The sequence below is a fragment of the Phyllobates terribilis genome, unplaced genomic scaffold (assembly GCF_046119375.1).
Source record: "Phyllobates terribilis strain yellow unplaced genomic scaffold, ASM4611937v1 Scaffold_13__5_contigs__length_258822181, whole genome shotgun sequence".
In the NCBI taxonomy this organism is placed as follows: domain Eukaryota; kingdom Metazoa; phylum Chordata; class Amphibia; order Anura; family Dendrobatidae; genus Phyllobates; species Phyllobates terribilis.
The window spans coordinates 104,651,772-104,664,495 of NW_027362773.1; the positions used below are offsets into that span (position 1 = coordinate 104,651,772).

At 39.8% G+C, this 12,724-nt stretch overlaps 1 protein-coding gene across 2 annotated transcripts in view; it reads right to left on the reverse strand.

Annotated features, from left to right (window-relative positions):
• Positions 1-12,724, reverse strand: part of LTBP3 (latent transforming growth factor beta binding protein 3) — a 105,508-nt gene that overhangs the window by 34,855 nt on the left and 57,929 nt on the right. For both annotated transcript variants that reach the window (XM_073658360.1, XM_073658359.1), the window contains exons 13-16: positions 9,105-9,236; positions 6,655-6,783; positions 4,099-4,227; positions 3,887-4,015 (exon numbers count right to left, since the gene is read on the reverse strand). In XM_073658360.1, the coding sequence (XP_073514461.1) occupies positions 3,887-4,015; positions 4,099-4,227; positions 6,655-6,783; positions 9,105-9,236 (519 nt within the window). The remainder of the gene's footprint in view (positions 1-3,886; positions 4,016-4,098; positions 4,228-6,654; positions 6,784-9,104; positions 9,237-12,724) is intronic.

Below are 12,724 nucleotides of genomic sequence, written 5' to 3' on the forward strand. Positions count from 1 at the left end.
GATAGGGCGTTGATCCAGGGAACTAGTCTGATTGTCGTATGGAGTCGGGAAGGAATTTTTTTCCCCAATGTAGAGCTTGGTGTTTGCCACATGTTTTTTTTTTGCCTTCCTCTGGATCAACATGTTAGGCTATGGGTTGAACTAGATGGACTTAGTCTTCCTTCAACCTTAAAAACCTTAAAAACTATGTTACTGTGTGTGCATGATGTGCGACTGTTTGACAGCTTTAATACATGTGAGGAATGCCTATTTGTTAGGCATTCCTCACATGTATTAAAGCTGTCAAACAGTCACAAATCGTGAACACACATTGACTCAAACATAACATTCGAGCACACCACAAATACTCGGAAAACACCCAAGCATGCTTGTAAATCTCGAGTAATGAGCATGTTCACTCATCACTAATAGCAATCTTAAAAAAGCGCAGAATGAATACATTTCTGTTGCAGCCATTTTTAACATGCATAAAAGTCGCAATTTGCGCAGAATTCTACATTACTATTTGTTACATTGGTCTCCTGCTCTTTTCTATCATGGGGAACTGCAACAATTAATATGCATAAAAGGTTGCAATTTGAGATTTAGAAAGATTTGAAACATTCGTCTCAGGCTCTTATCATTGGGAAGTGCAAGCACCATGCTTTAAAAGCTACACCAATACAATTTGTGCCAATTTTATCTTTTGATAAATATGGATTAGTGAAGTTGTAGTGCGTACACTAAAAATTTGGCGCAAAGTACTTCTTGATAAATATCAGCCATTAAATCAGATATCACTACCCAAATGTACAGTTGTGGCCAAAAGTATTGGCACCCCTGCAATTCTGTCAGATAATACTCAGTTTCTTCCTGAAAATGATTGCAATCACAAATTCTTTGGTATTATTATCTTCATTTAATTTGTCTTCAATGAAAAAACACAAAAAGAATTGTCCTAAAGCTAAATTGGATATAATTCCACACCAAACCTAAAAAAGGGGGTGGACAAAAGTATTGGCACGGTTTGAAAAATCATGTGATGCTTCTCTAATTCGTGTAATTAACAGCACCTGTAACTTACCTGTGGCACCTAACAGGTGTTGGCAATAACTAAATCACACTTGCAGCCAGTTAACATGGATTAAAGTTGACTCAACGTCTGTCCTGTGTCCTTGTGTGTACCACATTGAGCATGGAGAAAAGAAAGAAGACCAAAGAACTGTCTGAGGACTTGAGAAACCAAATTGTGAGGAAGCATGAGCAATATCAAGGCTATAAGTCCATCTCCAAAGACCTGAATGTTCCTGTGTCTTCCGTGCGCAGTGTCATCAAGAAATTTAAAGCCCATGGCACTGTGGCTAACCTCCCTAGATGTGGACGGAAAAGAAAAATTGACGAGAGATTTCAACGCAAGATTGTGCGGATGGTGGATAAAGAACCTCGACTAACATCCAAACAAGTTCAAGCTGCCCTGCAGTCCGAGGGTACAACAGTGTCAACCCATACTATCCGTCGGCATCTGAATGAAAAGGGACTGTATGGTAGGACACCCAGGAAGACCCCACTTCTTACCCCGAGACATAAAAAAGCCAGGCTGGAGTTTGCTAAAACTTACCTGAGAAAGCCTAAAACGTTTTGGAAGAATGTTCTCTGGTCAGATGAGACAAAAGTAGAGCTTTTTGGGAAAAAGCATCAACATAGAGTGTACAGGACCTGAATGTTCCTGTGTCTTCCGTGCGCAGTGTCATCAAGAAGTTTAAAGCCCATGGCACTGTGGCTAACCTCCCTAGATGTGGACGGAAAAGAAAAATTGACGAGAGATTTCAACGCAAGATTGTGCGGATGGTGGATAAAGAACCTCGACTAACATCCAAACAAGTTCAAGCTGCCCTGCAGTCCGAGGGTACAACAGTGTCAACCCATACTATCCGTCGGCATCTGAATGAAAAGGGACTGTATGGTAGGATACCCAGGAAGACCCCACTTCTTACCCCGAGACATAAAAAAGCCAGGCTGGAGTTTGCCAAAACTTACCTGAGAAAGCCTAAAACGTTTTGGAAGAATGTTCTCTGGTCAGATGAGACAAAAGTAGAGCTTTTTGGGAAAAAGCATCAACATAGAGTGTACAGGAAAAAAAGAGGCATTCAAAGAAAAGAACACGGTCCCTACAGTCAAACATGGCGGAGGTTCCCTGATGTTTTGGGGTTGCTTTGCTGCCTCTGGCACTGGACTGCTTGACCGTGTGCATGGCATTATGAAGTCTGAAGACTACCAACAAATTTTGCAGCAAAATGTAGGGCCTAGTGTGAGAAAGCTGGGTCTCCCTCAGAGGTCATGGGTCTTCCAGCAGGACAATGACCCAAAACACACTTCCAAAAGCACTATAAAATGGTTTGAGAGAAAGCACTGGAGACTTCTAAGGTGGCCAGCAATGAGTCCAGACCTGAATCCTATAGAACACCTGTGGAGAGATCTCAAAATGGCAGTTTGGAGAAGGCACCCTTCAAATATCAGGGACCTGGAGCAGTTTGCCATAGAAGAATGGTCTACAATTCCAGCAGAGCATTGTAAGAAACTCATTGATGGTTACCGGAAGCGGTTGTTCGCAGTTATTTTGGCTAAAGGTTGTGCAACCAAGTATTAGGCTGAGGGTGCCAATACTTTTGTCTGGCCCATTTTTGGAGTTTTGTGTGAAATGATCAATGATTTGAATGTTGCTTCATTCTCTTTTGTGTTTTTTTCCTTGCAAGCAAATTAAATGAAGATAATAAGACCAAAGAATTTGTGATTGCAATCATTTTCAGGAAGAAACTGAGTATTATCTGACAGAATTGCAGGGGTGCCAATCCTTTTGGCCACCACTGTATCTGTTTTCTGGTCAAGCTAAAAAGGGTTGTACAGGACCAAGATATCAGATCGGTGGGGTCCGACTGAACACCTCCACTGGTAGCTATAAGGTCCCGCTGCTACCTAGTGTGCAGAGCTGGAACACCACAGCTCCATACACTGTGTAGTGGCCGTTCCCAGGTACTGATGGTCAGATCACATTCACTTCAATAGAAGCTGAGCAGCATTACCCAAGAACGGACACTACACAGTGTATGGAGTTGTGGTGAACGAAATCCACACACTGTGTCCTTCCAGCAGCTACAGGATTAGATATTAGCTGATCAGTGAGAGGTTCTGGGTGTTGGACCCACTCTGATTTGATACTGATGACCTATACTTAAGGCCTGTGCACACAACCGTAAAAATCGGACAAGAGATAGCCATTGTTTTGAAGGATAGCACTCATCCCCGTGTTATTCTATGAGGCAGTGCACAAGGCCGATTTTTTTCCTGGGACCAAGAATCGGATGTCACTCGCCCATTCAACTCTAGGGGCCGGGGAAAAAATTAGACAGCACTCGGAAGAGATCACGGACTGACAATATAAAGACAGTGGACAGACTTTTTTTTCTCCACCTCCAAGAAAATTGGATCACTTTCTGAACAACCTCTGATCAAAATTAGCATAATTGGACCGATTTTCTCGGATGAGAGAAAAATGGTCTTGTCACCACAGCCTGAGAATAGGTCATCAAAACATTAGTCTGTTCAATGGGTTTTCCCATCATGACAACAGTGTTAAGGTACACCGATATCATAGAAGGTGGCCCTGCACTGCAATAAGTCTCATTTTGGCAGACTGGAGGGAGTTGGCATAGCCAACTCAATCTCCCCCAACAAAATCATCTGTTTCCAGAGGTTTTAGATTTAAGAGATTGTCTTTGACTTGTTCTTTGTGTATAACGTTAGCACAAAACATTTTTCTACAATGCCCATGATAAACTTGTAGGAAAGATACTTTCGAGACAAAATTGTAAGACTTGTAAAGTAAGTGCTCAACCTAATATGCGATTACCTTCGCATCTTTTCTGATCTTCGCTAGGTGCATAACCCGTGTCACAGACGCACATGTATGAGCCATCCAGATTTTCACACTTGCCATGAGGGGAGCAGATTTCCGGGAAGAGAGTACACTCATCTATATCTATAATGAAAAAAATATATAAGTACAAAGAATATCCAACAGCCATTAACACAAAATTGTTGAAGACTTGGCTTATTAAGTACCTTGACATATTTGTTGGATTCCTTGGTTATACAGTCTGTAGCCTTCAGGACAGACACATTGGAAGGAGCCTTTAGTGTTTCTACATTGTCCTCCAACACATTGCTGTTGGGTTATACACTCATTGACGTCTGCAATGTAAGGGTAAGTCAATAGATATAATAAATTCTCCTGTCTGTGACTGACATCTTTCAGATCTACAAGGTCTTTTTAGCGTAAATTCACATTGGAATTTGGAGTGGATTCTGCTTCAAATACTTTTTGAGCTTCCTATTCATTTATACGTGAAACAAAAAAGCAAGATGTCTATATTTTAGATGATTTTTGCTCAAAATCTGACTGCCGAAGCAGAAAAAAACATCTCGTATACAAAAACAGTGCCAGAAAACATACCAAAAAAAGTATCCAAAAACTTTTTTTAAAGTATTTTTTATGTAGATTTTTCATCCACAAAAATCCATGTAAAATAACCTTTGTGTGGACAAATCGGTCAGTATTTTTTTCAGGAGTGGGAGCCAAAACCAGGAGTGGTTGATAAATGCAGAATTGGTGACTTGTTTCTATTATACCTTTTCTCTGATTGTTCCTCACCTGGTTTTGGCTGCCACTCCTGAGAAAAAATACTGACCAAATACTGATAGTGGGGCCGTGGTCTTCGGCTGCATTTACACATCCATGTGAGTGTTACCGTCCAAGAAAAACTGAGTGATTTTTTCTTAGGTGCCATCCTAGTTGCTTCCATTTTTTTCTTTTTTACTGAACAGGTGTTCGTGCTTCCAGGCCAATAAATAGACTCCTAGAAGGTCCCATGACTTTATCCAAATATACCAGTACAGATCTGTGAGACACTGAAGCAAATTGACTTCTAACGGACCTCCATAGACTTTAACGGTTGAGTTTGATCCTCAAAATTGCATCAGAATAAGACATCCTCGGAGACTCACGGATCTCATATTTGGATCCGTGATTTTAATGGATGCATGAATACATCCATTCTACTCTAGGGGTCTAAGGGCTGTCCAATAAAAAAATCGGACAGCACTAGGACGTATCACACAGACGTGTGGATGTAACCTTACTGCTCATGCAGACGAGCACATAAATTGGACATGTGCTGACCGATTTTCAATTGGATAGCACACGGACACCACACAGACCCATGTTATATGTTATTCAATAGGTCAGTTCAGATTAATGATTTTTCTCTTTGTCTTACTTTCCGTGAGAAAAAAAATCAATTCTATGATTGCATAAAAAAATTGGATCCCACACAGAACGTCTGTATGGGATCCAACTTTTACAGGTACATTTTTATCATAAACCTAGGAAAATGTATTAGATCATACACATTTTGTTAATGTAGATGTATGAAAATGGATCACACAGTAAAAAATGAACACACTGATATCACATGGACGTAAAAAACAGACACACGGATGAAAATTGGATGAAAAACAATAATCAATAAATGGCAATTCCCAATCTGTAGATAGTGATGTTTCAATCTGTTCCAGTGTTAATTAAACAACTAGTCACATCAGGACCACCCAAATCCATACGCATTATTACAATATAGGAAAATTCCTTTCTTGGAATTTTTCTTTATAAACGAGTGGAGAGCCACTAACAAGGACTGTTTTTCATCTCTGTGCTGGATCAAATTTTCAGCTATTTTGGCCCAAGTGTCAGTTTTTACTATCATTGTGGCATCTGTTTTTCTTTTGCCCTTATTCACATCAATGTGATTTTTGACACATGGTAAGATTTTAATGCTAAACAGTATAGGACCGTCCTGATTTGAGTACGCCTTGTCGTGGTGGGATGGATTTTACGCTTTTAATTGCTAAAAAAAACATTGTTTACTAATTGCCCAATGTTATTTAATAAATAAATAAATTAACGGCTATTGTGAACATGCTCCTACACGTTGCATGTATACCAACTTATAGTCCAGTTCATTGCTCCTACATGTTGCATATATACCAACTTATACTCCAGTTCATTGCTCCTACATGTTGCATATATACCAACTTATACTCCAGTTCATTGCTCCTACATGTTGCATATATACCAACTTATACTCCAGTTCATTGCTCCTACACGTTGCATGTATACCAACTTATAGTCCAGTTCATTGCTCCTAAATGTTGCATATATACCAACTTATACACCAGTTCATTGCTCCTACATGTTGCATATATACCAACTTATACTCCAGTTCATTGCTCCTACATGTTGCATATATACCAACTTATACTCCAGTTCATTTTTATCTGTTTTTGTTGTATACAAAAAAAAATAAAATTCCAAGCATCTCCTACCCATTAAGCAGTAAAAAACAGACCTTAGTCAAATTGCATCTGTGTGCTATCCGTTTTTTTTTTTCACAGACCCCTAAATATTTGAATTGGCAAATTTTATCTGTTAAAAACGGACGTCCCTCTTTTTTTTTTTTTTGTGGAAACACAATCTGATTAAAAGAACAAAATTTCTTCATTTTTTTTTGTTGATCTTCAATTAGATTTTTAGCACGTCCAAAGGTTCACCCGTCACCTTACCTTCACATACCAATGGTATTCTATTCCTTATTTTGAATCCAGTTTGACATTCACATTTGTAGTAGCCCGGAAAATTGACACAACTGTGAGAGTCACCGCACATTCCAGTGCGTGAACACTCGTCAACATCTGTGAGATGACAATTTCAATGAGAAAAATGGAAAACAAACGGGTCAGTACATATTAACAGGGATTTTCCTCCTTGCAACTTTCTGTACACAATCCTCGTCTTTGTATTCATAATAAAAAATGAGCTGTTATCACCCAAGTTTTTTTTTAAGAACACAAAGGGCCATTTAAATCTATTTAAATTGTGTTCACCTTTCATTAGTTTTTTTTTTTTTGATAAATATCAGTCATATGTTTTTCTTTGTTCGGGCCGGGGCTGGAAACAGCAGTTTGCACAAGCTGTAGCTTTCTCCTTTAATAATTTTGTTTTATTTTTTCTTTCTTTTTCTTTGTATATTTTTTTGACATTTTGTTAATCCATTTTTTATGACTGATTTCCCCTGTAACTGGGGGTGACATTGTAACTCCAGTTACATTCTCTTACCTGCACTATAAAGCTGATTTAGGTCTGATCCCTAATGATCACTAGTATAGTTGAATGAGTACTGTTAGTGTTTCCTAAACTGTATACACGTGGCTCATTTAAGTCTGTGTATACAGAAATCAGGAAGACAGAGATGGTAAGGCTATGTGCGCACGTTCAGTATTTGATTGAAAAAATTTCTGCAAGATTTCTGCATTTCTTGGCAGCAAAAACGCCAATTTTTCAGCGATTTTGGTGTTTCTTTTGATGTGTTTTTTGATCCGCATTTGTACAGCAATGAATGCTTTTTAGAGCTAAATAAAGATTTGAAAAAAGAAATGTGGGACATTGCTTTAACCCTTGGATTACCGTCGGAACTGGGGTGAGTATATTGGTTAATTTAAATGACTAAAGAATGTGCCTGTTTTATTTCAAATAAAGTGTTTTATTCTCGGTATGTGTTTATTTAACTCTTTATTTACAGGTTTGGTAATGAGGGTGTCTGGCTGACACCTCTTTATCACTAAATCTAGGGCTTGGTGTCAGCAACACCTAATCCTATTACCCCTAATGAATGGGGGGCTCCCGAACATCCAGTGTTTGCCACGCTATCATATGCAGGACAAGCGGCAAACACTGCCTCTGATCGGCTGTAAGATTAATACCACCGGACAGAGAGCTGCAGTTCCCACGCTGTCAGATGACAGAGTGAGCCTGCAGCTGTGACCCAAGGTAAAATGTTAATCTACTGTCACAGGCGTATGCAGATGGGACTACTACACCTATCAGCCTACGCCTGCTGTCGCTGTTGACAGCGAGAGCGGGTGCCGCTGATGGGTGTATTAATCTGCCGGCGCCTGCGCTATAAATAAATTAATAAAAATGATGTAGGTGCCCCTGTATTTTTGATAAACAGCCAGGTAAAACTGACAGCTGCAGGCTACAACCCTCAGCAGTCAGCTTTAGCAAGGCTTGTTATCAAGAATAGAGGGGTCCCACGCCGTTTTTTTAAATTATTTAAATAAATAATTAAAAAGAAACGGTGTGGGGTCCCCTGTATTCGCAGCAAAAATCTGCAAATCCGGAAATATTTTTATACCCGCGTTTTTGCTGCAGATTTGACTGACTCAGTTGAAGTCAATGGGTGAAAAACGTGGCAAAAACGCACAAACAATTGACATGCTGCAGATTTAAACTCAATGACAATGCTGACGGAAAAATTCCTCATCATGTGCACAGCACTTCAGGATTGTCATTGCAATAGCTGGCACAAGGATTCCTTAGCGTTTTGGGCCCATTTCCGTGCTGAAAAAAATGCCGCAAAAACGCACCATGTGCACACACAGCCTTATAAAACATCTCTGCCTTCTCTATGGTCAGTCCGGCCAATTTTGCAGCTGCATAATCTCTGTGCTGACTCTGCAAGAATGTTCTAAAATGTCCTTGTACATCCATATGGGGACCAGCCCGACATTATAAGATGATGGGAGGTCCGCAAGTAGATAATAAGGCTCTGTTTACACCTGTGCCAGAAGTTTCCTTATGGACCTCCATTGCTGCCTTATTTTTTCCAGTAAAATTTCAGAAACCTATTAGAGTCAATTTGTTTGACATGTGAAAAATCCATCCCTTACATGAATTCCCATTTTTGTTCCTGAAACGAAACAAAAGAAAACGAATTCCTAACATTGCTCTAAACATATGTGTTCATTTTAGAGTCCTGAGTGTAATATTATTTAATGTATTTATATTTTATAGTATTTGAGTTTAGTACTATATTATCATATTATCTTTACTATTTTATGATTCATTCTGCATTTTTTATTTTTCAATTTGAACATAAAAAAAAATTCTCGGCCAAAATTGGTCAGCCATGCTAAAGATTGACAACAGTGAAGAACACAAAATGTTTTCTTACCCACGCAAGATCTTAGACCGTGTGATACATTTAGTCTGTATCCATGTTTACAATGACAGTTGAATGATCCAGCTGTATTCAGACACAAGCCCTTTCCGTGACCACAAGGTTCACTCTTACATTCATCAACATCTAAGATGTACAGACACAGTATAAGAATCTGACCAATGGTGTAAAACAACAGTCAAGAAGAACAAACAAACATTACAAAATTCCGTAGCAAACCCTCAATTCTTTTTACACATGTTTTAGCACTAGGACTGTCTCTGAGTATTTCGTCACATATTAAAGAGGTTGTCCACTACTTTAGCACTGATGACCTATCCACAGGATAGGTCATCAATGTCTGATCGGTTGGGGTCTGACATCCCGACACCCCCGCTGATCAGCTGCTAGTGGAGTTGTCGTTGTCTGCCTCCGGCCAGAAATACTCACTTACCGAGCTAGCCGTCTTCTGATTGTGGCCGCCGCAGGGTACTACAGATCCTCCTATATTGATTTGAATAGGAGGCAGATATGCAGTACGAAGCCTCGGCCACTACCAGAAGACGGCCAGCTCCTCAAGAGAGCACATCCAGCCGGCAGCGGCCGCTGCCGACGCCGCTAACAGCTAATCGGCAGGGGTGCCGGTTTTCGGACCTATAGTATAGGTCATCAATGATAAAGTAGTGGACAACCTCTTTAATGTTTAGATGTGAAACTTCTCCTATGGTGCAGTATTAGGCAATACTTTTCTGTTCCAGCAAAGGCTATAGGGAACCTGCCAGCGCCCTCCAGCCTGACAAACCGCCACCATATGCTTTTTCCAGAATTACCGTAAAATCCTTATTGTCAAACAAAAATGCTTTTGTCTTGAAAAAGTCAACTTTATATGAGCTGTTCATCATATGCAAATTAGCTAGGACTGTTCCTCAGGGGTGTGGATACCCCCAAACTAGTTTGGCTTCAAAGCCTATAATTATGCTCAGCAGGTATGACTGAAGCCCTGAGTACATTTAACTGCTGGAAATCTGTCCGGTTTCTTGCCTGCCTAGATTGCCGTTGTACTCTCTACTTTCCCAGACTGCTCAGCAAGCAGTCACAGAGAAGCTCTCAGGTTTCTCAGTGTTCACCTTGCTCCACTTTGCCATCCAGTGAACGTGCATTGCATGAAGCTGAAGAGAGTACGCCCGGCATTGTTGCACATAAGTAGGCAGTACACAGGTGGGATTTCTGGCAGTTATAAGATGCTGTGTTTTGTGTGAAACATATTAAAAGGGTTGAGTATCTTGGGTGACATTTTTTTTCTTTACTTAAATGCATGTATTTGGAGTAAAAATCATTTTTGCAATTCAGCTTCATTAACAATTTTTGCATTGTTTTGCTTTTCCAGGGTCTTTGTTTTCCTTTACAGTCAATTTTGATGTTATAGAATTGCAAACTCTCCAGAGAGTGACAGTGCAAGACACGTCGGGCAACACGGTTGCTCAATGGTTAGCACTGTTGCTTTGCAACACTGGGGTCTTGGTATCAAATCTCACCAAGGACAACATCTGGAAGGAGTTTGTATGTTCTCCTCGTGTTTGCAATTGGTTTCTTTGGGGGTATTTCCGGTTTCCTCCCACACTCCAAAGAGAATATAGATTGTGAGGCCCAATGGGGACAGCGATGATGATGATGTTTGTAAAGTGTTGTGAAAATTAATGGTACTATATCAGCGAGTAAAATAAATAATAAAGGCAAGTGGTGCAAAATTTTCAATCAAACCCAACTACAAGAATTATTTTTAGCAAAAAAATACATGCATTTAAATAATAAAAAAATGTCCCCTAAGGTGGACAACCCCTTCAATCATACCCTCTTTTATAGGATATGAGGTCAGACTAGTCGAGGGAAAGTGACGCTCCTCCGGATTATTCCTGGCTAATTTGCGTATGACATACAGTTATGTGAAAAAATTTGGGCACCCCTATTAATCTTAAGCTTAATGTTTTATAAAAATTGGTGTTTTTGCAACAGCTATTTCCGTTTGATATATGTAATAACTGTTGGACACAGTAATGTTTCTGCCTTAAAATGAGGTTTATTGTACTAACAGAAAATGTGCAATCTGCATTCAAACAAAATTTGACAGGTGCATAAGTATGGGCACTGCACCAGAAAAGTGACATTAATATTTAGTAGATCCTCCTTTTGCAAAAATAACAGCCTCTAGTTGCTTCCTGTAGCTTTTAATGAGTTCCTGGATCCTGGATGAAGGTATTTTTGACCATTCCTCTTTACAAAACAATTCCAGTTCAGTTAAGTTTGATGGTCGCCGAGCATGGACAGCCCTCTTCAAATGATCCCACAGATGTTCAATGATATTCAGGTCTGGGGACTGGGATGGCCATTCCAGAACATTGTAATTGTTCCTCTGCATGAATGCCTGAGTAGATTTGGAGCGGTGTTTTGGATCATTGTCTTGCTGAAAGATCCATCCTCTGCATAACTTCAACTTTATCACTGATTCTTGAACATTATTGTCAAGAATCTGCTGATACTGAGTGGAATCCATGCGTCCCTCAACTTTAACAAGATTCCCGGTGCCGGCATTGGCCACACTGCCCCAAAGCATGATGGAACCTCCACCAAATTTTACTGTGGGTAGCAAGTGTTTTTCTTGGAATGCTGTGTTTTTTTGCCGCCATGCATAACGCCTTTTTGTATGATCAAACATCTCAATCTTGGTTTCATCAGTCCACAGGACCTTCTTCCAAAAAGAAATTGGCTTCTCCAAATGTGCTTTTGCATACCTCAGCCGACTCTGTTTGTGGCGTGCTTGCAGAAACGGCTTCTTTCGCATCACTCTCCCATACAGCTTCTCCTTGTGCAAAGTGCGTTGTATAGTTGACCGATGCACAGTGGCACCATCTGCAGCAAGTTGATGTTGCAGCTCTCTGGAGGTGGTCTGAGGATTGTCCTTGACTGATCTCACCATTCTTCTTCTCTGCCTTTCTGATGTTTTTCTTGGCCTGCCACTTCTGGCCTTAACAAGAACTGTCCCTGTGTTCTTCCATTTCCTTACTATGTTCCTCACAGCGGAAACTGACAGGTTAAATCTCTGAGACAGCTTTTTGTATCCTTCCCTTGAACAACTATGTTGAATAATCTTTGTTTTCAGATCATTTGACAGTTGTTTTGAGGAGCCCATGATGCCACTCTTCAGAGGAGATTCAAACAGGAGAACAACTTGCAAGTGGCCACTTTAAGTAGCTTTTCTCATGATTGCATACACCTGGCTATGAAGTTCAAAGCTCAATGAGGTTACAAAACCCAAAAAAGTGCTTTAGTAAGTCATTAAAAAGTAGGTAGGAGTATTTAAAACAAGAAAATGATAAGGGTGCTTATACTTATGCACCTGTCAAATTTTGTTTGAATGCAGATTGCACATTTTCTGTTAGTACAATAAACCTCATTTCAAGGCAGAAACATTACTGTGTCCAACAGTTATTACATATATCAAACTGAAATAGCTGTTGCAAAAACACCAATTTTTATAAAACATTAAGCTTAAGATTAATAGGGGTGCCCAAACTTTTTCATATAACTGTACGTCCCATATGGAGTTGATTTTTCCAAGAGAGTGCTCTAATACTGGA